Below are 25,944 nucleotides of genomic sequence, written 5' to 3'. Positions count from 1 at the left end.
TCATTTTTACTATCATTACTCTGAATTCTTTTTCAGGCATTTTTCCTATTTCCTCCTCATTTATTTGGTCTTGTGGGTTTTCTTCCTGCTCCTTTGCCTGCATGGTGTTTCTTTGTTTCCTCATGGTTGTCCAAACTTTTGGGGTTGCTTGTCCTGGCAATAGAGGTGTTTATAGAAGACTGTCCAAGCCTCAGAGTAATGTCCAAGTATTGGATTAAACAAATACTAAGTCAAGGAAACACATACATGTATAAGACACACAATTACTGAATCCGTTAGGACATAGGGCTCTAGAAAGACCTGACAGAACCCCAGTGTGGTATCAGATATTCAAAGGGAAACCCAACAGAAATTGACAACTGAAACAGAAGAAATCAGAGACAAAAGCAAAAGCAAACAAACAAACAAATAACACCTTACACATACAAACACTAACCCAGGGAGATTTTGTAAGCTAGGATCAAATATAGAAAAGAGCTAGAGTACCACCAGACAGAATGGAGATTCTCAGAATGAAATTAGACAATTATACTAAGAACTAAGATAAAGACAAAAACCTAATATTAAATACCAAGGTGGTGCGTCATCTGGAGAATAGAGCAAGGAGTCTGAGCAGATTGATAGTGTTGCTTATAAGTATGTTAAGATAAAATAAACTTAAAATGGCTGGAAGAAAGGGGAACAAAAGAGTGTAGTGTGGTTGGAAATATGCAAATAAAAAGAAAGGAATAGAAATGTATGAAAGATAGGGATGAAAGGAAAGTATGAGAGATATATTGTCCATAATACCAAAAATTTAGCTAGATAAAGAAGTATATAAAAAGGCAAAAAAATAAAAATAGAATAAAAATATCATTAAAAAAATTATGTTATAAAACTGGTAGATCCCTTAGGACTAAGATCGTAATTAATAAAGGAAAAAAAAAAAGAGAGAAAAAAAAAATCCAGAACTGATCCCAGAATGGACCAGTTCAATAGGATCGATACTAATATTTGTGTTTCCTTAGAGTCTCAGCTGTAAGTGTCCTTCTAGTCGCCTTGGGTTTTTTTGCATTATTCTGTGACCAGCAGAGGTTCCTTTATTGTTTGTCTGTAAGCCTCAGTCGGTGGGGAGGGAGAGGGTACAATAGTGGCTCCTTTCCCTGGGAGTGAGTGAGCAGTGGCGCACTGTTGTTTCAGTCGGGCTTGGAGGTGCCTGTTGCAGAGGAATGCCAGTGGCTCAGGTGTAAACAGAAAGTCTCAGAGTTGGGCCTCTCTCGGGTTTTTTTTTTTTTTTTTTCTTTTCTTCTCAGCAGCCTCCCTGCTGCCTGCATTCCAGGGGGTTTTAATCCAGCCCCGCCCGAGTGCCTGAGGGTACTTGTTATCGCTGAGTGCCTTAGGTGGCCCACAGGGCATCTCTCCACTGCCTGTTGCAGAGGCGCCAAAAGAGAGAGAGGCTGTGTGCGGGGCTCCTCCGCCCAGCCCATGAGCCTGCAGCATCCAGCCGCCATCATGGCCGGGCAGCTCTCAGGGGCAGGCACTCCTTGCCACGGACCGCTTCCCTCCTGTACTCTCGGTCCGTCACCTTACTGGCAACAATGTTTCTCACCGTGAACCAGCTCTCTGGTTCCCACGCTCCCGCTCCCGGACCCTCTGTTCCGCTGTGAATTGGCGTCTCGGTCCGGGAACGCTGAGCTGCGGTGCGGACCCTCCGTGTTTCTCACTCCCTCCTGTTTGCCACAGCTCCGCCGCTTCACCCTGTTTGAGCTGTCGTAGATGCCTCCCTACCGGGTATGTCGGGCTCCTTGAGGTCCTTTCTGGTGTCTGAGGCCGTCTGCTGGTGTTCAGCTGGTTCTCTGTGGGAATTATTGCGTCCTTCGGTGCATTCCCAATGCATCTGTGGAGAGGGATGCATTCCACGTCCCTCTACTTCGCTGCCATCTTTTTCCTCCCATCGTTATTTTTTAATAAGAATTTAAAAGGTTCCTTAATCTATCTAAAGGTGATTTAGTCCATATGGCGTGAGATAGGGGGTCCAATTTCATTTTTTTTTTTTCCTATTTGGATAACTTTAAAAAAATCAATTTATTGGAAGTTCCCCTTTTTTCTGTCTATCTGTCATACTCTTTTTGTTATATAGTAACATGCAGTAAATGCATGAGTCAATTTCTTGACTATTTTATTCCACTAATCAATTTTTCTTTTCTGTGGCAATCTTTTGCTTACTGTAGGATCATAGCTTTTGATATCAAGTAGGGAAAATACCTACTCTTCATTCTTCTTCACAAATATGTGGTTTAGTTTTATCTTTCACCCTCTATACGAGCAGCTTATGAAGTGCCACAAAATTGCCAATGGGCTTTTGATTGGAATTTTGTAGACTCTTTGGTTTAGTTTATAAGTATCAAATTGTTTGCCAAAGCAATTGGGACAACTTAAATTATGCTGGTAGTTAAAAAGAAACCCTAATATTTGAGGAGAAACTGTTAGAGTTTAATTTTCAAAATTTTAAAAAACATGTCGCTTATACAAATATGAAATGAAAACATGTCAAAAACATTCAACTCATTTTGTTATTGAGGGGAACAGTACTATTTTAAAATTGATGGCGTATTGCAGAAGCTGCATATTCCCAGGTGATGTTAGAATAAGATGGCGGGATGAGCAGGCCCACCTCCAGAAGTTCTACGGGGCCATTTGCATTAATGTTGGGAGTTTTCTCTTTTGTTGGGTGGAGATTCTTTGCATGTCTATTTGACACATCTCTACTCACTAAGGTCTGTTCCTTCACAGTTGTAAAAATGCACAGAAAATACAAAGTCAAGGCCAACATTTTATTAAAAAAGCGTCTGGTAATCTCTTGCCTACTTCCAAGTTTTGAATAATTTTTCTGACAAAACTGACAGCAAATGTTTCTCTAGTATAACATTCTCACATTTTAACTATATCATTGTCTACCTTCTTGTACAGTTTGGAAAAAAAATATTGGGAAAGTTCTTTGAGAGAAGCTTCTTTGACTGTTAAAATGATGACATGATGACCAGATCTTTAGATTACTGCTATGTAATTTGTCATATACATAGGTTTAAATTAATTTGACGTGTAGATTTTTACATTATTTAGTAAAATTATAGGCAATATATTTATTATTTGTTAGAAAAAGTAGATGATATTTTTCTTTTTTTTTATAATAAACCAACAAAACCTGAAGATCCATTTCTGTGTGTAAGGGAATTGTGAAAAAATGATGCATTGTTAGTATAGAGAAATATGTAGAAGAATACCATGCAGTTGTTAAAAATGATGATCTAGGTCTGCATCTTATGTTTGAGTAAAAATAATTACATTATAAATCAGCAGATGTGGGCTAATTTCCTTTATACTGTTGTTTAAATAATTGAAATGTCACCAGACGCTTGTAAATGAAGAAAAATTAAGTTTACTTTAACTCCCTGAAGGTAGTGAGTAAGCATTAGTGATGCTTCAGAAGATGATGTTAGAAGTGAGATATTTATTAGGCCTTGGAATAAGGGCTCAAGTGGTGTGAGGCGGATCATTCATGGTGAAAAAGGATTTTGAATGGTCAAAATTTGTGAGAAGTCACTTAGAACTGGGGGACACAGCAAAGTGAGGGTTTTGAATTCTTAATGAGTAATAAGTAACAAGACAATGCAAGTCTTAATGTCTTATGAATAAGTGATGTGTTTTCCTAGGTAAATGGAGTATTGTCCCCAATAAATTGATCTGTAGGAGTTTTCTGGAGTGAATAGCGAAGTTATTTATTGCCTTATATCCTTATTTTTCCTAAGCAACTGTTTTTTGGAGGAATCAACTATATCAAATTGGTGTCAGTGATCCACAGTTTTTGTTTTTCCCTTTATAAGTGTTTATTCTGGGAACATTTTTAAACTACCAGCATACCAGAAAAAGGTTATTTGCCGTTGTTCAGTTGTTTGTCTCATATAGAAAGTATCTTCTTTAATTTTCATAACAGCCCTAATAATGGGAATAATATCCACATTTGATAGAGAATAAAAGTTAGGAAATCTGATAGTCAAATGCATATCATCTGATTCCAAAGTCCGTGCTCTTATCCCTTGTAGCCCTTACACTAAACTACAAAATAAACAAACGAACATACCAGCAAACTATTGTGGGGAAAAAATCAGGTTCCCTAGAAAACTGGTTTCTCATTAGTTTTATTATAAAACTTATTAAGTGAATTCTATTTGTGACTGTTTCCCCCTCTTTCTCCAAATTGTGTGACCATGTCTTTAATTGTATTCAATGCAGTATGATTTATCTATTAAAATCATACACTTACTTAAGTAAGAATACTAAGTAATAAAATAAATCCTAAAGCAATGTATGTCCCCAGTGAGCTGTGTCCATTACTGATCTATGACTTCACCCTGTGAGATGCAGAATGGAAGAGGTTGCTTGGAGGACTGATTTAAAATCCATGTCATTGGTGCAAAGAATTAAATGAAACTAAAAGATGCTTCTTTCATTGAATATGGAAGTCTTCATGAAATTTCCAGTTTTATACTGGAAACTGGTATCTGTTGAACAGGACCTGCCTATTTGAGACCCAGTGGTTCCCTCCCCCAAAACACACACATTTGTCTCCAAACTGGCTTTTGCTGTTTAATCGTGCCATCCATTCCTAGCAATCCTGGGCTGTGATATTATATTTTTCCTTCAAGGTTTTAAAATGACTAGTGCAAGCGTCCAATCTGAGGTACAAATTTCATGGTGTCTTTTATCCTCTTCTTTTCTTATAAGTAGACAGAAAAAGAAAAGAGGGTTTACATGTTATAGTTGTTACGAGTTTTGATTGGGAGGCCGTTAGGTTTGTGATGGGGCTGTGCTACCTATAGTCATATTACGTAAGCTTTTAAACCTTTCTGTGGCTAACCACTTTATATTTTAAGAATGTATGTTTACATGTATGCATGTTTATGTATATGTGTGTGTGTATATATATCTTTATACCCTGTATATGTATGTATATGTACCTACTTGATCCAGACCTGCCCCCAACCATGAGGTTGGGCGAGGGTATGAAGAAGAAAAATCTCTTTGCAATTTAAGGATGAAAAAAGTGTACCTTTAGACCTAAATAAAACGAAATACTTATCCTAGCTTTCTGAATCTTTTGCTTCCCGTGCTTAGGTTTAAGTTAAATTGGGATTGCTTAAATTTAATTATTTTAAACAAAATTGGGAAGTACGGAGAATAGGTCCTGAAAATGAACGTTGCACATGAGGACATAAGTTTTCAAACTGAAGAGAGACTTGAATATAAAAGTACTCCTTGGTGGACTTTTCAGTTGTTTTCCCATGGAATCCAAAATATTGTGTATTTCCAGCTACCAGCAAGCCGTGATTACCAGGGAGTGATAAAAGCATAGATGCAATTATTGAGGGGTATCAGCATTACCCAGAATCTTTCCTCATTACCATTACATCCATCTATCCATCTATCCATCCATCCATCTATCTATCAGAAATCACTATATGTACGTATATATCTATTTAAACATATATGTATGTACATGCACATATATATATGCATATGCATATAGTAGCTGGTTTCCCTTTCTGAAAATGACATTATTTTAAATTTTATTTTTAAAATGCAGAGAATGCTATTGAAAGTCTCTAGAATTAATCTCTGCCTCCTTATAAGATGTTACCAACTAAAGGAGGTGGGAAAGTTAGACTTGCATAATTATGAAAAGAATCAGATGGGCAAAGAGATGTTAGGAAATGCCTTAGGAGGGACTCCAAAGTATTTAAATGAGGTTATTTTTTGTGCATGTAGTAAAGATTGGAAGCTAAGTAGAAGGCCCTTGAAAGCACTTGAGCATGAACCGTTGAAACTAATTTTTTAAGATGAAAAATTAATGGTAGTCTTGTTTATTAATTAATTTTTTTACAAGGTTCCATTTGAATGGTATCTCTGTTAAATAATTTAGTTACCTGAAGTTAGGAGCGAATATTTGGAAACAGAACCTGGTTTAAAGTCAACAACCAAAGGGCAGAATTAAACAAACACTTCTCAGCGTCCCTGTGTGGGTCTGGTGTTTGCAGTGCTCTTTTGTAATACTTAACAGATGACCTAGCACTCTTATAAAAATGAAGAATTAACTTGATGAGGAGACAAGAAACAAGAAGTAGTAATAGGAAGACCAATGTCCCAATTCAGTCCCAGTACTAGCTATGAATTTGGTCGAGATGCTAAAATTATTTGAATTAAAGTTTTTTTTTTCCTATGAGATAACGTTGATTGCTGCCTTATCCGAGTCATAGCAACACTGTAAAAATTAAATAAATCAACAGTAATGGAAATTTTTTCTGAATGTTCATTAAATCTTGGGGAGACAGGGCAAATAAACAAACACATCCAAATTAATAAAACTGGAAAAAAAAAAAACCTTCAGGGAATGATGGTTAATCACAAGGTAGATCTAGTTAAGTAAGAAACAGCTTCCAAGGATTCAGCTCAACACAAACTCAAGTTTTGCATCCTCAAATAGTTATAACCTAAGGAAGGAAAGGAAGATGACTTTATTCCATTACACTATTGACTCAGAGCTTTTAAGGTTTGCACCAAAGAAAGAAATGGGGACCACACTGCCCCTTCATTCAGACATTGAACAGGAATAGGTCCCTAATAGGTCTCAAATAACTTATGAGATACTTAAGACATAAGCATGAACAGAACTCTGTATGGTCCTCACCCTCATGGAGCTTACAATCTAAGGGACTTACTTCGTATAACTGAGAAGTGCTACTGTCACCATCATAGAGAGTGATTGGAAGGGGACAACACCGGTTAGACCAGAAAGTCCTGGTAGATATTGCCTTGTTAGAATGAGTGTAGTAATAGAAAAACTGGTACGTTGGACTCCATGACCAGTATCACAGCGTCAGAGGAAGGCAGGAAGGGAACAACACCAAATGGACACAGAGGAAGAATTTCCCTTTGGTAATGATCTGTATGTACCATAATTTCTGAAAGAGAATATCTACAAAACTTTGGTGTCCTAAACATAGTCTAAGGCATTATTAGCACTCAAAAGGAGCAAAAAAAAAAAAGTGTTTCTGAAAGAATGGTGCATTGACAACCTGGGTCAGAATTATTTTTGGTATTTTAATGATAGTGAAGAAGCATTTTAAGACTGAAATGAGGAAATTGCCTTTTAACAGGATCCTGCATAATTTTTATAAATGCAAGTAACCAGAGCAACGGAAAATGGGAAAAAAGTAAAACATTTAAATCAGTATTAAGGCAGTTGATATTCTTAAGGCAAATTGATGATGGTCATACAGAAAAACTCTATAGTACTTAAAATTGTTCCAGAGCATAAAATATCTGGAGAGTTTTTCAATTTATATTTGAAGATATTAGAATAATCTAAAGATAACAGCACATCAATCTTAGTTATGAGTATAGAAGAAAAGCTCCTAAAATATAGGAAAATGAATCCAGCAGTAAATTACATGAATTGTTCATTATTACTTATTCCACAATTGAAAAAACATAATTTCCTAATAGAAAAACTATTAAAATAATTTACCAAATCAATAAATCAAGAGAAAACCAAAACATGTAACATCAACTGATAGATTCAAGATAGGTTTTTTTTTTTTAACAATCAACATTCATTCATTCCCATTATGATTTTTAGTAAAATATAAGTATTTCTTGCAATCTCACAGTCAACAATGTAATTACTGCTAAAACACTAGAAGCCTTCTAGGAATGCACACCAGGGTTATTTGATTTTTTTTTTATCTAAAAGTTCTAGTCAACGTAATAAGACAGGAACAATGAAATGGGAATACAAATGTTGGAGATTTACAGATGACATGGTTGTCTGCTTAGAAAACTCAGAAAATAAACCTGAAAAATATCACTACCTATAGGAGAGTTCAACATGGTAGTCAATTACAGTATCACAAACAAAAGTTAAATGTCAGAACTTTTAGAATAGCAAACAAAATTAAAGGATCTGCCCCAAATAAAACAATAAAAGGTTGACCAACATAAAAATAATGTTATTAACCAGTGGTAATGTATGTTCCACCATATTAACATATTACAGACACTGCCTAGTAATGATTGCAATTCTACTTCATTTTTATTAAATACAATTATATTTCCATTATTATATTGGGACAAATGTGACAAAAGATCTTAAATTTTATTTTGAGTATAAACAGGTGAAAAAATGACATTTTAAGGAGTGATGAGAGCAGATTTGCCCTAGTGTATTGTTCAAAACTGTATGGTTTTAGAGTACACTAAAATGACCTACTAGATGGAGGTAAATTCAGATAAAGTTAGATGGGAGGAGGGAGGCCATAAAAGAGGAGGGAAGGAAGGAAGGAAGGAAGGGAAGAAGGAAGGAGGAAGGTCAGAAGAGAGGAAGGAGGGAGCGAAGAAAGGAGGAAGAAAGGAAGGGAAAACATCTGGAAAGGGAAACACTAAGAGGATATTTAAAATCAATGAAAATCATGAAAAAAATTGGGAAAGATAAAAACTAAACTCTGTCCTATATCTGAGTACTAGAGAGCTGTATGGTGCTGGAGACTTTCTGAAAGTGTACACTACACACTAAGTGGCCTTGATTCCCGGAGAGTGGCCACTGGGTCAAATAAAAGAAATCTCCACTCTGTATCATAAGTAGTAAACCCAAAGGACATTTTTTGGTACCTGATAGAAGACATGGGTCAAAAACTGTTTTGTTTGTTTTTTGTCTTTTTTTTTTTTTTCATTTTAGCTTTGAAAAGCATTTGTATAAATTTATGCTTTAATATCATCCATGTCCCTCAGTGATATTGACTCGGAGAGATCACTAGATTAATTAAGAGTTTTACTTCACACAGTATTATAATTAGAATGGAATTTGGAAGTCATTTGATGAGAGACCTCACACCAAGCAAAATTGTTACCTCAGGAAAAAATCCAGTTGCTCGCAAGCTGTTATCTAGTCTTTGGCGCATTTATGTGTATTGGAGAGCTCTCCACTTTATCGTGATGGCCATTTTGAAATTGGTAATATCATTCATATCCTCATGTTTTTCTATGATTAATCCTATACAAGGGAGCATCGTATTATGAATCATCTCGTTTTAATAATGATGGTCACTTCAGTATTTAAAGACAGCCATTGTGTTAGTGCTAATTCTTCATATTGAGGCTAAACATTTCCAGTTCCTTAAACTTGTCCCCCAATGAAATGCTTTCCATATCCTTCAATGTTTGCTTCAGGCTTTAGATGATCTGATTTTAGCTAAAAACTGCACCTTTGTTATATACCCAGTACTGCATGTTAACTGAAGAATGGACTCATATTTTTGTAAATTTGATAATTCTAGGAAACAAATCTACATGGCCTTTGCTTTCTTACTTGTGTAATAACCATATGTCCTCCCAAGTTTGCTTTTGTATCCATAGCAAATTTGAACCAATTTAGCTTGATATCAGTGTTACAGTTACTTTATTTAAAATGAACTGCCTTTTCATTTGATAAACAAGGGAAACAGATCCAATGATAACTTTTCAAGACACTAGTGGAGTCGTGGTCTGTATGTGTGTGCATGTACTTTTTTAGCCTGTGTGAGTATGAAGATTGCATATATGTGTAGGGGCATGTGCGTGTACACAGGCATGCATATAGAGATGTTCTGCTGGAAGATTTATTGCAATTTTCATGGCTTGTTTCTGGAGAAATTAGCAAGTAAAGAGAATCTTGATTTTTGTCTTGATTTTTGTCATTTTACACATAAAGTAAAAAAAAAGATAGTAAATGACAAAATGATGCAAAGGAAAGAAAAAAATGTTTATGGGTGAGAATATTTTCTTTAGGGATAAGAGATAAAGTTAGAGCAATTCAAGTCTTTTAACAGATAAAACTTGGTTAGCAATTGATAATAAAAGCCCTTTGTTTTTACGGCATAAGAGATTGCTTTTAAAATATTCATGGATCTTCTTGAATATGCAGCTTAGAATTTAGGAGTGAAATATTTCTCTAGTACGTGATCATCTTTGTATGTCAATTATTTTTTCTCCAGTTTTTTCTCTCTTGTGTACTCCTGCAAAATGAAAACCAAACAAAAAAACAAACCAAAAACTAGTTTATATAGATTACATTATCAAAATTTTGTGATATAAGGAAAAATGAAATTAAATTTGTTGGAAAAAATTAAATTAAATTTGTTGTTTGTGTAAGCATTAAAATGTTTTCTTAACTGTTTTTGGAACCCTAACTTATAATAAATGTATTTGAGACTATTTAAGAAAATTTCAGATGATGATTATTCGGAAGTCACCATGCTCTGAACACAATTTTCCTTTCCACTCAGTAATTTGAAAACATTATTTATGCCCTATCACTTGAGACAAGTTTGCTAGAGTTCAGGGAGAAAGAAAATGCATTTATTAGAATGTGACTATATTTTAGAGTGTCGACATCAGTTTATAATGAATTAAATGTAGAATATTCAGTCCCTGAAATGATTCATCTGGTTTGTAACTTATCTCTGGTGACTTTAGTGTTCCATTTGCCACTACCACTCCTTTGTTGATCCAATATAATTTAATATGAGCTAGGTAAATAAAGAAGAAGGTAAAGTGTCCCATACGTGGTGTCCCACATAGGCTCAAGGTAAAGAGAAGGCTTGTTAAAAATAGATTTTCAAGCCCAGTTTCTAAGATTCAGATACAGTAGATCTGGGGTTGTTAGCTCAACCTGAATTTTTAAAGCATGCAGTTGATTCTTATGATGGGGAAAAAATTGGGAAAACATTGATGAAAAATTATCCCAAAAACACATATGAAAGACTTTTGCATCCTTGCTGTTTTGAATCATCCACACCACTCACTATATCTACTAATATAGTAATTGCATTAACTACAGATGATATTTGAACTGACTATATCTTTAAAATTAGAAAGGAACTGCTTCTCTCCAAAAAAATCAATTCTCTTTTTCTCAATATTTTTTCTCAATGAATGCTCAGTTTTTACTCAATTCTTATTTCCTGTGGTGGGGATTCACTCAAAGTATATAATATTACATCAAATAATTTACTTTTATTTTCTTACATTGGTCTTTAGATTAATAATGTTTTTATTTTTTGTTTTCAGGGTGCAAGTTGAATTTTATATGAATGAAAACACATTTAAAGAGAGACTAAAGTTATTTTTTATCAAAAACCAGAGATCAAGTAAGTCTTTCATTTTATTCCCGTCTGTATATTTGTATATATGTTTACCTTAAAAAAATTCCAGCTTTGCAATCTTTTTGCAAAATATCTCTTATAGAGAAGAATAACATTGATAGTCTTTTCTGTCAGGCATTAAAGTTTAGAAAACAATAGATGTTACACCAAGTGGTGTCAAGGTCTCTTGACTACTTTACTCCTCCAAATCCCATATCAATAAGTAGACTTCTGAGTGAACCATTTGGATTGCTAGAAACATTGAGGAAGATCATTTAAAGTGAGCGTTCCCCATACTTTAACTGTGAGGGACACCAAAACTTGTTTCAAGAAGACTAGTGATTCCAAGTGACCGTAGGGGAATACTTTTCTGATTTAGTGAGTTAGTAGGGAAGAGTTTCCCTATCACGCCTAATAACAAGAAACATATAGGGTGTTCTGAAATGTGCAGATAACTAGCATCTTCCCCCAGGAGATTTAAAATCAGGAAATGTAGACCTAAGCTCAGCCTGTAACATCCCAGTGACTCTTGTCATCAGAAAAACTTGGGAAGCCTTGGAACTTCAAGAGGGCATGAAATTGGCATAGTCACGGACCTTCTAAGCCTGTTCAAGGTTGAAGTGCCAGTCATAATTGTTGCCTCCCCATAGTACCACGTATTTTTGAAAAGCCACATGTAATGAACCAATATGCAGTTTTTTCATATGATTATTGCTTAAGATGTCAGTAAGCAATGGAGAGGTCTACATTAGATTGGTGTAGACTTTGCTCTCTTTGAATTTTGACCTCTAAATCCTAAGTAAGTTGTGCTTCTGTAGAGTTCATAGAGAAAAACTTGAGTTGTGAGAAGTTACCCAATGCTGACTACAGGGAATATTTTCATCTGTAAGGCACACAGGTTAGAGAATCTTAATGGCTGGTTAGTTTCAGGGTTAGGCTAATAATAATTAATGCTTATCTAATCTGGTTGTTTAGAATTTCCAAGAGGTCCCACAGTAGATATTACCTAAGAGGCCACATCATTTGCATAGAAGGTTTCCTTTATTTTAATACTAAAAATCTTCTCTCTCTAGGCCAGAAAGAATAGATGTATTATTTGAATACTTTAACAACAGCCAGCTTTGACTAAACTGTCATTTGAGGAGACCAGTTCTATAATACCAGGGTGAATTCATTAACAGTTTACAAGCCTTTATAAAGACGCTAACCCATAAGTACCTAGCATTTTGATAGGAAAACCTAGGAAAAATTACACAATTAATAAGCATTAACCTTTTACTGTTAAGAGATGTTACCTCAAGTACACTCTCCTATAGCAGAGTAAAAACAAAATGGCATTTCATTTCCATATTTTATTAAGAAACAATTATAGGAAGACCTTTCTCAAAATTGTATTCATAATGTGTGAATCAGATACCATCTATAATTACAGGAAAGGTAATGCTTCTATTAATCAGACTTTAAATATATTTTGTTGCTTAATGTTACTTACGCTTCCTCATTATCAAGTATTACAAGCTGCGTAACTGTGACTGACACCATTTCAAAGATATATACCTGGCAGTCTTAATTCCCACCAACATTTTTTAAGATTTTATCGATATTTAAACCTAAAGTGAAAAGATGGTTGAGTCTCAAAAAACTGTGTGTGTGTATTTGTGTATTTCCCATCATATGCTATTAGGATTTCTCTATAATTATATAATTACTAATGAAATGTATAATACATAATTATATACATGATTATAATTTCTCTATAATCAAATCTACAAGGTACTCAGAAGATAAGATTTATAACTTGTCCTATGAATTTGTAAGCAGCTGTATTTTCTGGCTAGTTAAAATTTATTCCAGAATTCATGGATCTATAACATGTTTAAACTTCTAAGCATAGTGAACCAATCTTGATCGGACATTTTTGTCATTTGTTTAAAGGTCTAAGAATACGTCTGTTCAATTTTTCTCTCAAATTATTAAGCTGCTTATTGTACATAATCCGAGTGCTACTAGAAAACCCTTCACAAGGAAATGAATGGTAAGTTATCTTCATCTGATTTTCTACAGTATTCTTTTGATTAGTTTAAATTGTATTATGTTTTGAGGTAAAACTGGTAAATAATATTATATTAGTTTCAGATGTACAGCATAATAGTTCAGTCTTTCTCTACATGACAAAAGTGATCACCACAATAAGTGTAGTTACCATACATCACCATAGAATCAATGACGTTTACCCATTTTACCTCTTTTCTCTCCCTTTTCCTCTGATAACAAACAATCTATGAGTTTTGTTTGGTTAGCTTGTTTTTTTCTATGTTCTACATATAAGTGAAATCATATGGTATTTGTCTTTCTCTGTCTGACTTATTTTACTTAGCATAATGACCTCTAGGTCCAACCATGTTGTCACAGATGTCAAGATTTCTCTTTATGGCTGAATAATATTCTACGGTGTGTGTGTGTGTGTGTGTGTGTGTGTGTGTAAACAACATCTTCTTTACTCATACATCCATCAATAAACAATGAGGTTGTTTCCATATCTTAACTATTGTAAAACTACTGCAGTGAATATAGGGATGTATATATCCTTCTGAATTAGAGTTTTTGGGGGATTTTTAGGGGTATAAATACCCAGAAGTAGAATAGTTGGTTTATAAGGTAGTTTTATTTTTAAATTTTTGAGAACTGCCATACTGTTTCCATAGTGGCTGCACCAACTTACATTCTCACCAATAGTGTAAGAGGATTCCCTTTTCTCCAAAACCTCTTCAACATTTTTTATTTCTTTTTAATAATGGCCATTCTAACAGGTGTGAGGTTATGTCTCATGATTTCAATTTGCGTTTTCTTTTTTGTTTCCATCTTTATTGGAGTATAAAAGCTTTACACTGTTGTGCCCGTTTCCTCTGTACAAATAGCAAATCAGCTGTATTTAAACATATATCCCCATATCCCCTCCCTCTTAAGCCTCCCTCCCGAGCCTCCCTCCCACCCTCCCTATCCCACCCCTCTAGGTCATCAGCAATCATTGGGCTGATCTCCCTGTGTCAGGCAATTGCTTCCCACTAGGTAAAATACGTAGTATATAAATGTCAATACTACTCTTTCACTTTGTTCCAGCTTCTCCTTCCGCACCTCCCCATGTCCTCAAGTCCGTTCTCTATGTCTGTGTCCTTATTTGTAGTGAGGTGGATGGACCTAGCGTCTGTCATACAGAGTGAAGTAAGTCAGAAAGAGAACAAATACCATATGCTAACACATACATATGGAATTTTAAAAAACTGGTATTGATGAACTCAGTGGTAGAGGAAGAATAAAGATGCATTTTCTTAATAATTACTAATGTTGAGAACCTTTTCATGTACCTATTGGACATCTGTATATCTTCTTTGGAAAAATGTCTATCTGGATCCTATACCTATTTTTATTCCAATTATTTTTTCTGTTGAGTTGAATGAGTTCTTTAATATTTTGGGTATTAACTCCTTATCAAATATATGATTTGCAAATATTTTTCCCATTCTAGGTTGCCTTTTCATTTTATTGATGGTATCCTTTCCTGTGCAGAAGATTTTTAGTTTGAAATAGTCCCACTTGTTTATTTTTGCTTTTGTTGCCTTTGCTTTTGGTGTCAAATTAAAAAAAACCATCACCAAGGCCTACCTAGATCAAGGAACTTACCACCTATGTTTTCTCCTAGGAGTCTTATGGTTTCAGGTCTTACATTCAAGCCTTTAATCCATTTTGGGTTAATATTTATGTACTGTGTAAGACAATGATCTAGTTTCGTTTTTAATGTGTGTCCTGTTTTCCCAACACAATTTATTGACAAGAACTGTCTTTTACCCATTGTATATTCATGGCTCCTTTGTCATAAATGAATTGACCATATATCTGTGCATTTACTTCTGGGTGCTATATTCTGTTTCATTGATCTATGTATTTTTTTTTTTTTTTTATGCCAATACTGTGCTATTTTGGTTACTATAGCTTTGTAGTACAGTTTGAAATCAGGGAGCATGATTCCTCCAGGTTTGTTTTTCTTTCTCAAGATGCTTGTCTATTTAGGGTCTTTTGTGTTCCATAGAAATTTGTAAATTGTTTTAGAAGTATGAAAAATATCATTGCAATTTTATAGAGATTGCATTTGAATTGTAGATTGCTTTGGATAGTATGGACATTTTAATAATATTAATTCTTCCAATCCATGAGCACAGAATATCTTTCCATTTCTTTGTGTCTTATTCAGTTTCTTTTATCAATGTCTTATAGTTTTCAGTGTACAGATGTCTCACCTCCTTGGCTAAATTTACTTCTAGGTATTTTATTCTTTCTGATGTAATTGTAATTGGGGTTGTTTTCTTAATTTCTCTTTCTGATGTTTCATTATAATTTATAGAAATGCGCAGACTTCTATATAGTCATTCTAGGTATCCACAGGAAATTGGTTCCAGGACCCCCAAACAGATGCCAAAATCCATGCATGCTCAAGTCCCTTATGTGAAATGGCATAAACATCCTTCTATGTACTTTATATCATCTGTAAATTGCTTAAAATATTGAATATACTGTAAATGCTATGTAAATAGTTGCCAGCGTGTGGCAAATTCAAGTTTTGCTTTTTGGAAATTTCTGGGATTTTTTTTCAAATACTTTTGATCTGTGGTTGATTGAATCTACAGATGTAGAACCCATGGATGAGGAGGGTGGACTGTATATTGATTCTGTATCCTGCACTTTGCTAAACCCATTTATTAGTTCTAATAGTTTTTTGGTGGAGTTTTTAGGGTTTTCTATATGTAGTCTATGTCATCTGCAAATAATTCCAGTTTTATTTCCTTTTTTTCCATTTGAATGAATTTATTTCTTTTCCCTGTCTAATTGCTGTGACTAGGACTTCCAATACTATGTTGGTAAAAGTGGCAAGAGTGGGCATCCTTGTATTGTTCCTGATCTTAGAGGGAAAGCTTTCAACTTTTCATCATTAAGTATGATGTCAGCTGTGGCTTTGTCATATATGACCTTAATTATGTTGAGGTACATTCACTCTAAACCCACTTTGTTGAGAGTTTTTAATCATATTTGGATGTTGAATCAAAATTCAACAATGCCTTTTCTGCATCTATCGAGATGATTATATAATTTTTACCTATTTGATTAATGTGGTTAATGTTAGTGAGATATTGAACCATCTCTGCATCCCTGGAATAAATCCCACTTGATCATGATGTATGATCTTTTTAATGTATTGTCAAATTTGGTTTGCTAATATTTTGTTGAGGGTTTTTGAATCAATATTTATCAGGGATATTGACCTGTAATTTTCTTTTTGTGTGGTTTTCTTGTCTGGTTTTGTTATCAGAGTATCAGGCAACTAAAATTGAGTTTGGAAACATTACCTCCTCTTCAATTTTTGGAAGAGTTTTAGACAGATAGTTTTCAAACCTTCTTTGAATATTTGGTAGAATTCACCAGTGTAGCCAGCTGGTGGTGGACTTTTGTTTGTTGGGAATTTTCTGATTATTAACTTGATCACCTAACTAGTAATCAGTCTATTTAGATTTTTTTATTTCTATATGATTCAGTCTTGGAAGATTGCATGTTTCTGAGGATTTATTCATTTCTTCTAAGTTATCCAATTTGGCATAAAATTGTTCATAGTAGTCTCTTATCTCTTGTATTTCTGTGGTATCAGTTGTAATGTCTCTCTCATTTTAGATTGTATTTATTTGAGCCTGCTCTCTTTTTTTGTTGGTAAATCTAGTGAAAGGTTTGTCAATTTTGTTTATCTTTTCAAAGAACCAGCTCTTAGTTTTATTGATTGTCTGTATTGTTTTCTAAGTCTGTATTTCATTTATTTCTACTCTGATCTTTATTTCCTTATTTTTACTAATGTTAGACTTCATTTGTTCTCTTTTTCTAGTTCTTTTAGGTGTAAAGTTGAATTGTTTATTTGAATTTTTTCTTGTTCCTTGAGGTAGGCCTGTATCTGTAGGAACTTCCCTGTTAGAACTGCCTTTGCTGCATTCCATAGATTTTGGAATTTTGCGTTTCAATTTTCACTTGTCTCAAGGTAATTTTTTATTTCCTCTTTGATTTCTTTTTTGACCCATTGGTTGTTCAGTAGCATGTCTTTTTATCTCCATGTATTTGTGATTTATCCAGTTTTCTTCCTATAATTGATTTTTAGTTTCATGCCATGTGGGCAGAAAAGATACTTGATATACTTTCAGTCTTCTGATATGTTTTGTGATCTAACATGTGTTCTATCTTGGAGAATGTTCCATGTGCCCTTGAGCATGTGTATTCTGCTGAATACGGAATGTCCTATATGTGTCTTTTAAGTCCATCTGATCTAATGTGTCATTTAAGGCTGATGTTTCTTTATTTTCTGTCTGAATGGTCAATCCACTGATGTAAGAAGGGTATTGCAGTCAGTTTCTCCTTTTAGGTCTGTTAATATTTGCTTTATATATTTAGGTGCTCCTAAGCTGGGTACATATGTATTTACAAATGTTATATCATCCTGCTGGATTGACCTTTTTATCATTATGTAATACTATTCTTTGTCTTTTACTACAGTCTTTGTTTTTTTAGGTCTATTTTGTTTGATATAAAAATAGCTACACTAGCTTCCTTTTAATTTTAATTTTCATGGAATATCTTTTTCCATTCCTTTACTTTGTCTGTATGTGTCCTTACATCTGAAGCGAGTCTCTTGAGGCAAAGTATAGTTGAGTTTTTTTTGTTTTTTTAAATTTTTAATCATTTCAACCACTCTAGGTCTTTTGATTGGAGAATTTAGTCTATTCATATTTAAAGTAATTTTTGATAGGTATGTACTTATTGCCATTTTATTACTCATTTTGGGGCTATTTTTGTGGTTTTTCTCTGTTCCTTTCTTCTTCTCTTGCTCCCTTCCCTTGTGCTTTGATGAATTTCTTTAGTGTTAAGCTTTGATTCCTTTCTCGTTACCTTTTGTGTACCTACTGAATATTTTCACTTTGTGATTAACATGATGTTCACATATAACAGCTTATAAATTTTGCAGTCAGCTTTTTAAGTTGATAGCAAGTTAAGTTTGAACATATTCTAAAAACTCAACATTTTCACCACCTCCATCCATGTTTTATATTTTTGATAGCATATTTTTCATTTTTAAAATTTTATGTATGTATCTCATAACTAATTATTGTAGTTACAGTTAATTTTACTACTTTTTTCTTTTAACCTTAATAATAGCTTAATAAATGGTCAGTCCACTAGTTTTATTGTATAGTTACCTTTACCAGTGAGATTTTTACTTATGTTTTTTTTGTTACTAGTTAGTGCCTTTTCAGCTTAACGAAGTCCCTTTGACATTTCCTTTAAGGGTGGTTTAGGGGTGATAAAATCTTTAGCTTTCACTTGTCTGGAAAATTCTTTATCATCCCTTCAATTCTGAATGATAGCCTGCCAAGTAGAGTATTCTTGATTAGAAGATTTTTCTCTTCAGCAGTCTGAATCTATCATACCACTCTCTTCTGGTCAGCAAAGTTTCTTCTTGAAAATCAGCTGATAGTCTTTGGGGGTTCCCCTGTACATAAAAAGTTGTTTTCTCTTGCTGCTTTTAATATTCTCTTTTTAACTTTTGACATTTTTATTTTAATGTATCTTGGTGTGGATCTCTCTGGGTTTGTCTTATTTGTAACTTTCATGTTTTCCTGGACCTAGATATCTGTTTCCTTCTCTAGGTTAGGAAAATTTTCAGCCATTGTTTCTTTGTATAAATCTTATGCCCCTTTTCTCTCTCTCTTCCTTTTTCATCATCCCTATCATGTGTTTATTGGTCTGTTTGGTGGTGTCCCATAAATCCCTTAAGCTATCTTCACTCTTTGCCTTGCTTTTTTGTCACTCTTACTGAATGAATTCCACTATCCTGTCTTTGAGTTTCTTATTTTTTTCTTCTGCTTGAGCTGGTCTTCTATTGAACCCCTTTATTGCATTTTTCAGTTCAGTTATTGTATTCTTCAGCTCTGTGACTTCTGTTTGGGTACTTTCTTATATTTTTTATCTCTTTATTGAAGTTCTCAGTGTATTCATCTGTTCTTCTCTGAAGTTTGGTGAGCATTTTTATGACTGTTATTTTGAACTCTTTATCAGGTAAATTACTTATCTCCATTTCACTAAGGACTTTTTTTTTTTTTTTTTTTTTTTGGGAGGGGGGATTTGATCTTGTTCTTTCTTTTGAAACATATTCCTCTGTTTTCTTATTTTGCTTGTCACTCTGTGTATTAGGTGAAACAGAATACCTCATCCAGGCTTGAAGGAATGTTCTTGTGTAAGCAGTGAACATTATTGTTCACCCTTGCCCTAGCTCTTGGTTGTCTCTCAAATCTTTGTGATTGTTTAAACATCCTGATTTATTCTTAAGTTCCAGTTTTTGAGGTTGTGCTAAGCCTTGTCACTTTTCAATGGTAGGGATCTCAGTCAGTCCCTAGTTTCAAGCTGATTGGAAGCCAGACCCTGAGGCAGCAGCTTTGAATATGCAAATATATATAGTCCTATGAGACCGCTATCTTCGCTGGCCTCCAGACAGGTGATTTAGAGGTGACAGTATCAAAAGTCAGGGCTCTAGACAAGTGTATAAGCTCCTTTCTTGGAGGTACTGGTGAGCTGTAGCAAGGCCTGGGAGGGTGCAAAGATGGCATTCCCCTGGCCTAGATTCCCTGAGAGCTCCTCTGTAGCCTCTAGATGTGTGGAAAGCCTGAAGCTACCCTTCACACTGAAGCTCTAGGACAAGAAAATAAGCCTTTTTAGTGGAAAACTGGGGGTGTGTTTCAGTCTGCTGTGTCGTGTCATGTCATGGGGGTGGCAGCCTGCCAAGAGCTGTCACTCCTGATTGTTTCAGTCTCCTGGGGTCCAGAAATGCAGGCCTTCCTGGTGCCCAGAGCCAGGTACTCAAGGGGCATCCTCTGTATGGACTCCCTGCACCTGCAGGCTTCACTGGGGACACAGGATAGTGTGGGGGTGATACCAGCAAAGGGAGGGAACACAAAAATGGCACCCACCAGGGCCTCTGTTTCCTGATAATATCCAAACAGAGCCCTGTGCCCTTGGCAGTTGCTTTAAGATTGGCTAACAAATCTCCTGCATGTGTGGTCTAGGTGCTTTTAAACTACTGCCTTTTCTCTGGGTCTTAGAGTGAGTTAGTCTGCGTGTGAGCCCTTTAAGAACAGACTTCTTATACCCCACAGCCTTTTGGATCTCCTAAACCTAAGTCCTACTGGTTTGCAAAGCTGGTGGATTTCTGGGCTCATCTATCCAGGTCCCAAGGTTGGGGGGGTCTGTGTGGGGCACAGATCACCTGCTTCTCAGCAAGAAACTCTGTATTGTGAGGTTCCTCCTGCCCATGGGTCACTGCATCAGAGGTGGGGTTTTTGATGAGACTGCATCTCTGCCTCTCCTACGTGTCTCATTGTGGCCCTTTTATCCCTTGTCATGCAGGAACTGTTCTGCTAGTTTTCATGTCTTTTTCAGAGGGAATTGACCCATATGTACCAATAGATTTGGTGTGTCGGTGGGAGAAGGTGCATTCAGGATCTTCCTACACTGCCATCTTGAATCACCTCCTGAAATTGTATAATTTTAAAGAACGTTATATAGAATTTATTTCTTCAAGGACATTTTAGGTGTTTGTGACAATTAAATAGATCTGGTTTTCAGTTAATACATGAACGTAATCTTTGTAGTTTCTTTGAAAACATCTCTCATTTTGTTTATCTGTTTGTCTAATGCTAATCCTTGAGACATACCCATACAATTTTTATTGCTAGTCAAAGTACTCTAAGTAATTGTTTGAAATGGATCAGTTTCTTTAAAGACTCAAATACTTTTCTGTTCTTGATTCACATATATGCCAATATATACCAACTTTGTAAGTATTTTTAGTTATAGTCTAGATGTTACTTTTTTTTTAAGTTTCCTTAAGGGAGTTATTCTAAGTGAAATAAATCAAGCAGAAAAGATAAATACTGTTTGATCTTACTATATGTGTAATCTTAAAACAAAACAACAAAACTGGTCATTTACTCTTGAATAGAAACATTTCAGCATTTATCATTTGTCTGTCTTAAGTCTCAGATTTTGCTTGTGTAGTTCCTTATCTAATTTGAGTTAAATGACATTGATTTGTTTTAACTTACTTTTCCATTCATTATCTTGTTGCATTTATTAAATTGCATTTCTATTCATTTATGGGTTTTCCTTTTAGTTTCTGTCCTTGCTAGAAGCAGTAGGAAAGGGAAGCAGATGTGTAATGGCCTGAATAACTATGATCTCATCACCACCTTGGGTCTCTGTCCAACCTACTAAATTGAAAATAATTTTCAAAGCAGAAAACAAATTTGATGGCTAACTTTTGTACAATTAGTTTTTTATGTAGAGGTTTGCCCTAAGAAAATTAAAAAATAAAATGTTCAAAGTAAAATGGAAAATGAAGTCTAATATGCATTTAAATGAGTTGGTTACTCTTCAATTTGTTTAGATAGTGAAAATGATTTTGTGTTAAAGGGTTTGGAGATAAATTAAAGATTAACAAGTGAAATTTCATTGTGTAATAATTTATGTGATAATTCTTTTTGATATAATTTATTTAATGAATATAATTATGGATATTTCAGCATATCTTTTTTGAATACTTAGCATGTATTCATGTTGCTATAAATGAAGATATAGCCACAAAAAGGAACATTCACACCCTCAGGAAATTTTCAACCCTTTAAAAGGTTTTGTATTTTGGAGTTCTTGTATTTTCTGGCATTGGGCTCATTTTTTATTTATGTAATTTCCTTCAATACACACAATGTTATTATTCCTCTCTTACATGTAAAGAAGCAGAAGTTTTCTCCTATTTGCCCTCCACTTTGAGAACCTCAGCACTAATCTTTTTATCCCTGTTTAACATATTGGCCACAGGAAGCCAGCACTTCCCCCTCACCTCTCCCCCTCCCCCCCCATTCTAACTACATGTTCACCTTCTCTACTTGGAGGTCTAATAGCCATTGCAAACTTGCCATGTTCCAATCGACTTCTGTGCTTTTCTACACCGCAGTGAATGGCAACTCCAAACGTCCCCAAACCCTGCTCCGCCCACAGCCTCCTACATTTCGGCTGATAACAATTCCATCTGAACAGTTGCTCAAGCCAAATGTTTTGGAGTCAGTCATTCTTCACTTCTCTTTTTTCCTCACATACTGCTGCATGTGCGAAACCCACATAAATTTCCATCATTTCTACCTTCAAGATAGATGCAGCATACCATCAGTTCTCAATGCTATCATCCTGGCCAAGGTAGCCCCCTTCTCTCACCTGGATTACTGCAGTACCCTTCCTAACTAGTCCTGCTGATGCTGCCTTTTCTCCCCTTTGGTTTACTCTTCGTGAAGCAGCCAGTATTCCTTTAAAGGATACGTCTGATCTTGGCACGGCTGTGCTCTGAATGCTGCAGTACCTACTGCCACTGTAAGAACCCCCATTTTCCCCGAGTTTCCACCTCCTGTAACTCACGCCCTCCCCACCCTCCACCCACCCATTTTCTCCAGGCACGTTGGCCTCTTCTCTGCTCCTGGGTCACACCAGACACCCTGACGGCTCAGGGCCTTCATACCTTCGGTTCCCTCTGTCTGGAATTCCCTTCCATCAGTAGCGCTGGCACACTTCCTCAGATCTCAACTCAAAATCAAGCTTTTAGTGAAGGCCTTACCTAAACATCCTCTTTAAAATTGTATTCTCCTCACCAGACTCCCTTGACTACTTTTTTTTTTCCTTTCCTTTTACATTTTTCTCCATTGCTTTTGTCGCTTTCGACATATGTTGCTTATTTATTTTGTTTTCCGTGTGTTCCGCATAGGTTGCAGCAGGTGTTCCAGGAGGGCACGGATTGTTGTCTGAATCCGCAAGCCTGGCACAGATGTGCACTCGGGAATTAGGTATTAAATGCGTGAGTGGGTACAAGAGCAAATGAAGGTCCCTTTCAGTCTGACCTTTGCTTCCTTCACTAGCCTCTCCCTCCAGCCATGCTGACCTACTTGCAGCTACTTATATATACTCTGCTCTCCGCTGTCTCCTGGCCTTTGAACTCTCGCTACCAGTTCTCGGCCTTCTGTTTTCCATTCCTGTTCCCTCCCCGTCCACCTTTTTTCATCTTACCTCAGGACCCCTGGACCTTCAGGACAACAATTAATTGGATAAAACTTAATCTGACACTCTTACTTGACATCATGTGCTACAACCCAGCGCCACCCTGGGTTAGGAGTGGTTTGTGGGGATTCTCCAAGTGTCCCGCACATCTTTCTGTCACCACACTTAGCACGTTGCCCTCAATTTCACTATTTACTTGTCTCTTCTCTCCATACGTTCACCGAGGTCAAGGGCCATGTTGTATTTGCCTTTGCAGCTTTCATACTTAGCACAGGACCCAGGGGGTCAGTGACTGTTGCTGAATTAATGGAATTATGCTCCATGGTTTTACTGATAGTGTTACACTGTCTAGGTGATTGAAGACCACTGCCTAGAGATGTCAGTGAATATTACATTTATTAGGTTTTCTGTCTATGTGTTATTAAAAAAGGTTCACATTTCAAACCCTTCCAAAAACACTCCAGCATAGTTTTTAAAACTTGGTGATTTATAAATAAAATGTACTATAGAGAGACCTGAAGAATCATAAAATGAGGCATGATTGACTCCTTCTACGATTAAAGGGCATTGGCGGGTGATAGCAGAGTGAAATAATATTTTTTGAAAACATTAAGAGGAACAAAGTTTCCCATAATTAACTTCTATGCCATGTTAGTAAGAATATTCAGCTGTAATTATAGAGGATATACATTTGAAAAATCAGATTACCGCAATTAAAAAACATAACAAAATGACTCAGGGCTCCATTTTGAATACAGTGTCCTGTTTAGTTCCCATTGTCAGTGTAGTATTGGTTAATGAAAAACAGCAGTGGCCTTTATGGGCACAGGCTCTATTTTAAAATAATCAGGCTAATTTGGCAAAGAGATTTATTTAATTAGAGCTTCTGACATAATAAAGCTGCAGATATTTTGTGCCACTTCTTTGCTTTATGTTTAAGTCCCAGGCGTCCAAACTGATATGAAAATGTTGCAAGTGTGGACAAACTGAAGGATATGGAAAGAATTTTACTCTTAACATATGAAATTGTGCAAATGACAAGCTCTCATGTACACACGGTTTGTAGTAAGTGATGTAAAGGCATTAGCAGAGGAAACACATCTGGCTTGTGATTTATGGATTTCATTGAGAGCTGGGCCCATCAGCATTGACTCGTTGCCTGCGGGTGCCTGCGGTTCTTCACTCGGTCAAAACTCACACATTCTTCCCACTTTAAAAGTTGTGGCAGTGATTGTTAATTTCCAACATCAAATGTTAAAGACGAAAATAAGAAGCGTGTAAATGTGCTTGTATTTTATGGCACTTGGATTTACATTTCAAATCAGAGCCTAATAGAGCAACAAATATGTTCAGATAATGTTCCAACTTTAAAGAGTATTTCTTCTTTAGGGTAACAACTGTTAAAAGAAGGAATACAATTTCACAGTATTTTTAAATATCTGATGACCAATAAGATTGAATACCATAATGTAGACCTTTTCTTCTCTGATATATATTGGTTATAGTATAGATTAAAGCATCTCCAAGTATTGTAACATGTAATCTCAAAAATTCAAAATGATTTCTCTGTTTACTAGAGTCTAATGCTCGTGTTCTTGGGGTATACTTCTCCATATGGTGACTTTCTCTCTCTCTCTCTCTCTCTCTCTCTCACACACACACACACACGCACTATAACAGAAGTTCAATATTATGTATGCAATATTACATATGTGGCTATGTGCTGTCCTAGGACCCAAGAATCCTTTGCAGTCACCTTTCAGAAAGGTGAAGAGAGCATGGAGGAGACACATACAATTGTTGAAGTTATTGGCCCACAAATGAGGAGCATCACTTTTACTTTATTTTATTTATTTTATTTTTTAAAATAAATTTATTTATTTAATTTATTTATTGGCTGTGTTGGGTCTTCATTGCTGTACGCGGGCTTTCTCAGTTGCAGTGACAGTTGCAGTGAGTGGGGAGCTACTCTTCATTTTGGTACACAGGCTTCTCGTGGTGGTGGCTTCTCTTATTGTGGAGCACTGGCTCTAGGTGCAAGGGCTTCAGTAGTTGTAGCATGCAGGCTCAGTAGTTGTGGCTTGTGGGCTCTAGAGCGCAGGCTCAGTAGTTGTGGTGCATGGGCTTAGTTGCTCCGAGGCACATGGGATCTTGCCCGACCAGGGATCGACCCATGTCCCCTGCATTGGCAGGTGGCTTCTTAACCACTGTGCCACCAGGGAAGCCCCTGAGGAGCATCACTTTTAATTACTTACATTTCATATTCAGATCTCATTTGAGAATCGGTCACATGGACATGCTTTGACACAAAGGCTGAGAAAGTAGCCTTGGCTGAAGGAAAGCCACTTCCGCCTCAGCCCATGTGTGTCTGATGGACAGGCTCTTAAGACTCAGCGTTTCGTCCTCTCTGCCACACCCCTGACAGTTGGTGTGAAGTACGCCCAAGTTTTGAAAGGATTCAGCTATTGGAAAATCTTCCTAATATATTGTCAAGACTCTGCTATGCTTCAGTATCCTGATCACGTGCTAAATTTTGTCTGTCCTTAAAAAC

General features: G+C 35.8%; 1 protein-coding gene across 3 annotated transcripts in view; it reads left to right on the top strand.

Moving 5' to 3' along the window:
• Positions 1–25,944, top strand: part of KCNT2 (potassium sodium-activated channel subfamily T member 2) — a 371,544-nt gene that overhangs the window by 99,140 nt on the left and 246,460 nt on the right. For all 3 annotated transcript variants that reach the window (XM_057729620.1, XM_057729619.1, XM_057729618.1), the window contains exons 2-3: positions 11,140–11,219; positions 13,149–13,248. In XM_057729620.1, the coding sequence (XP_057585603.1) occupies positions 11,140–11,219; positions 13,149–13,248 (180 nt within the window). The remainder of the gene's footprint in view (positions 1–11,139; positions 11,220–13,148; positions 13,249–25,944) is intronic.

This window comes from Hippopotamus amphibius, chromosome 3, assembly GCF_030028045.1.
Source record: "Hippopotamus amphibius kiboko isolate mHipAmp2 chromosome 3, mHipAmp2.hap2, whole genome shotgun sequence".
NCBI classification, from domain to species: Eukaryota; Metazoa; Chordata; class Mammalia; order Artiodactyla; family Hippopotamidae; genus Hippopotamus; species Hippopotamus amphibius.
This window is presented reverse-complemented; position numbering and strand designations above follow the sequence as displayed.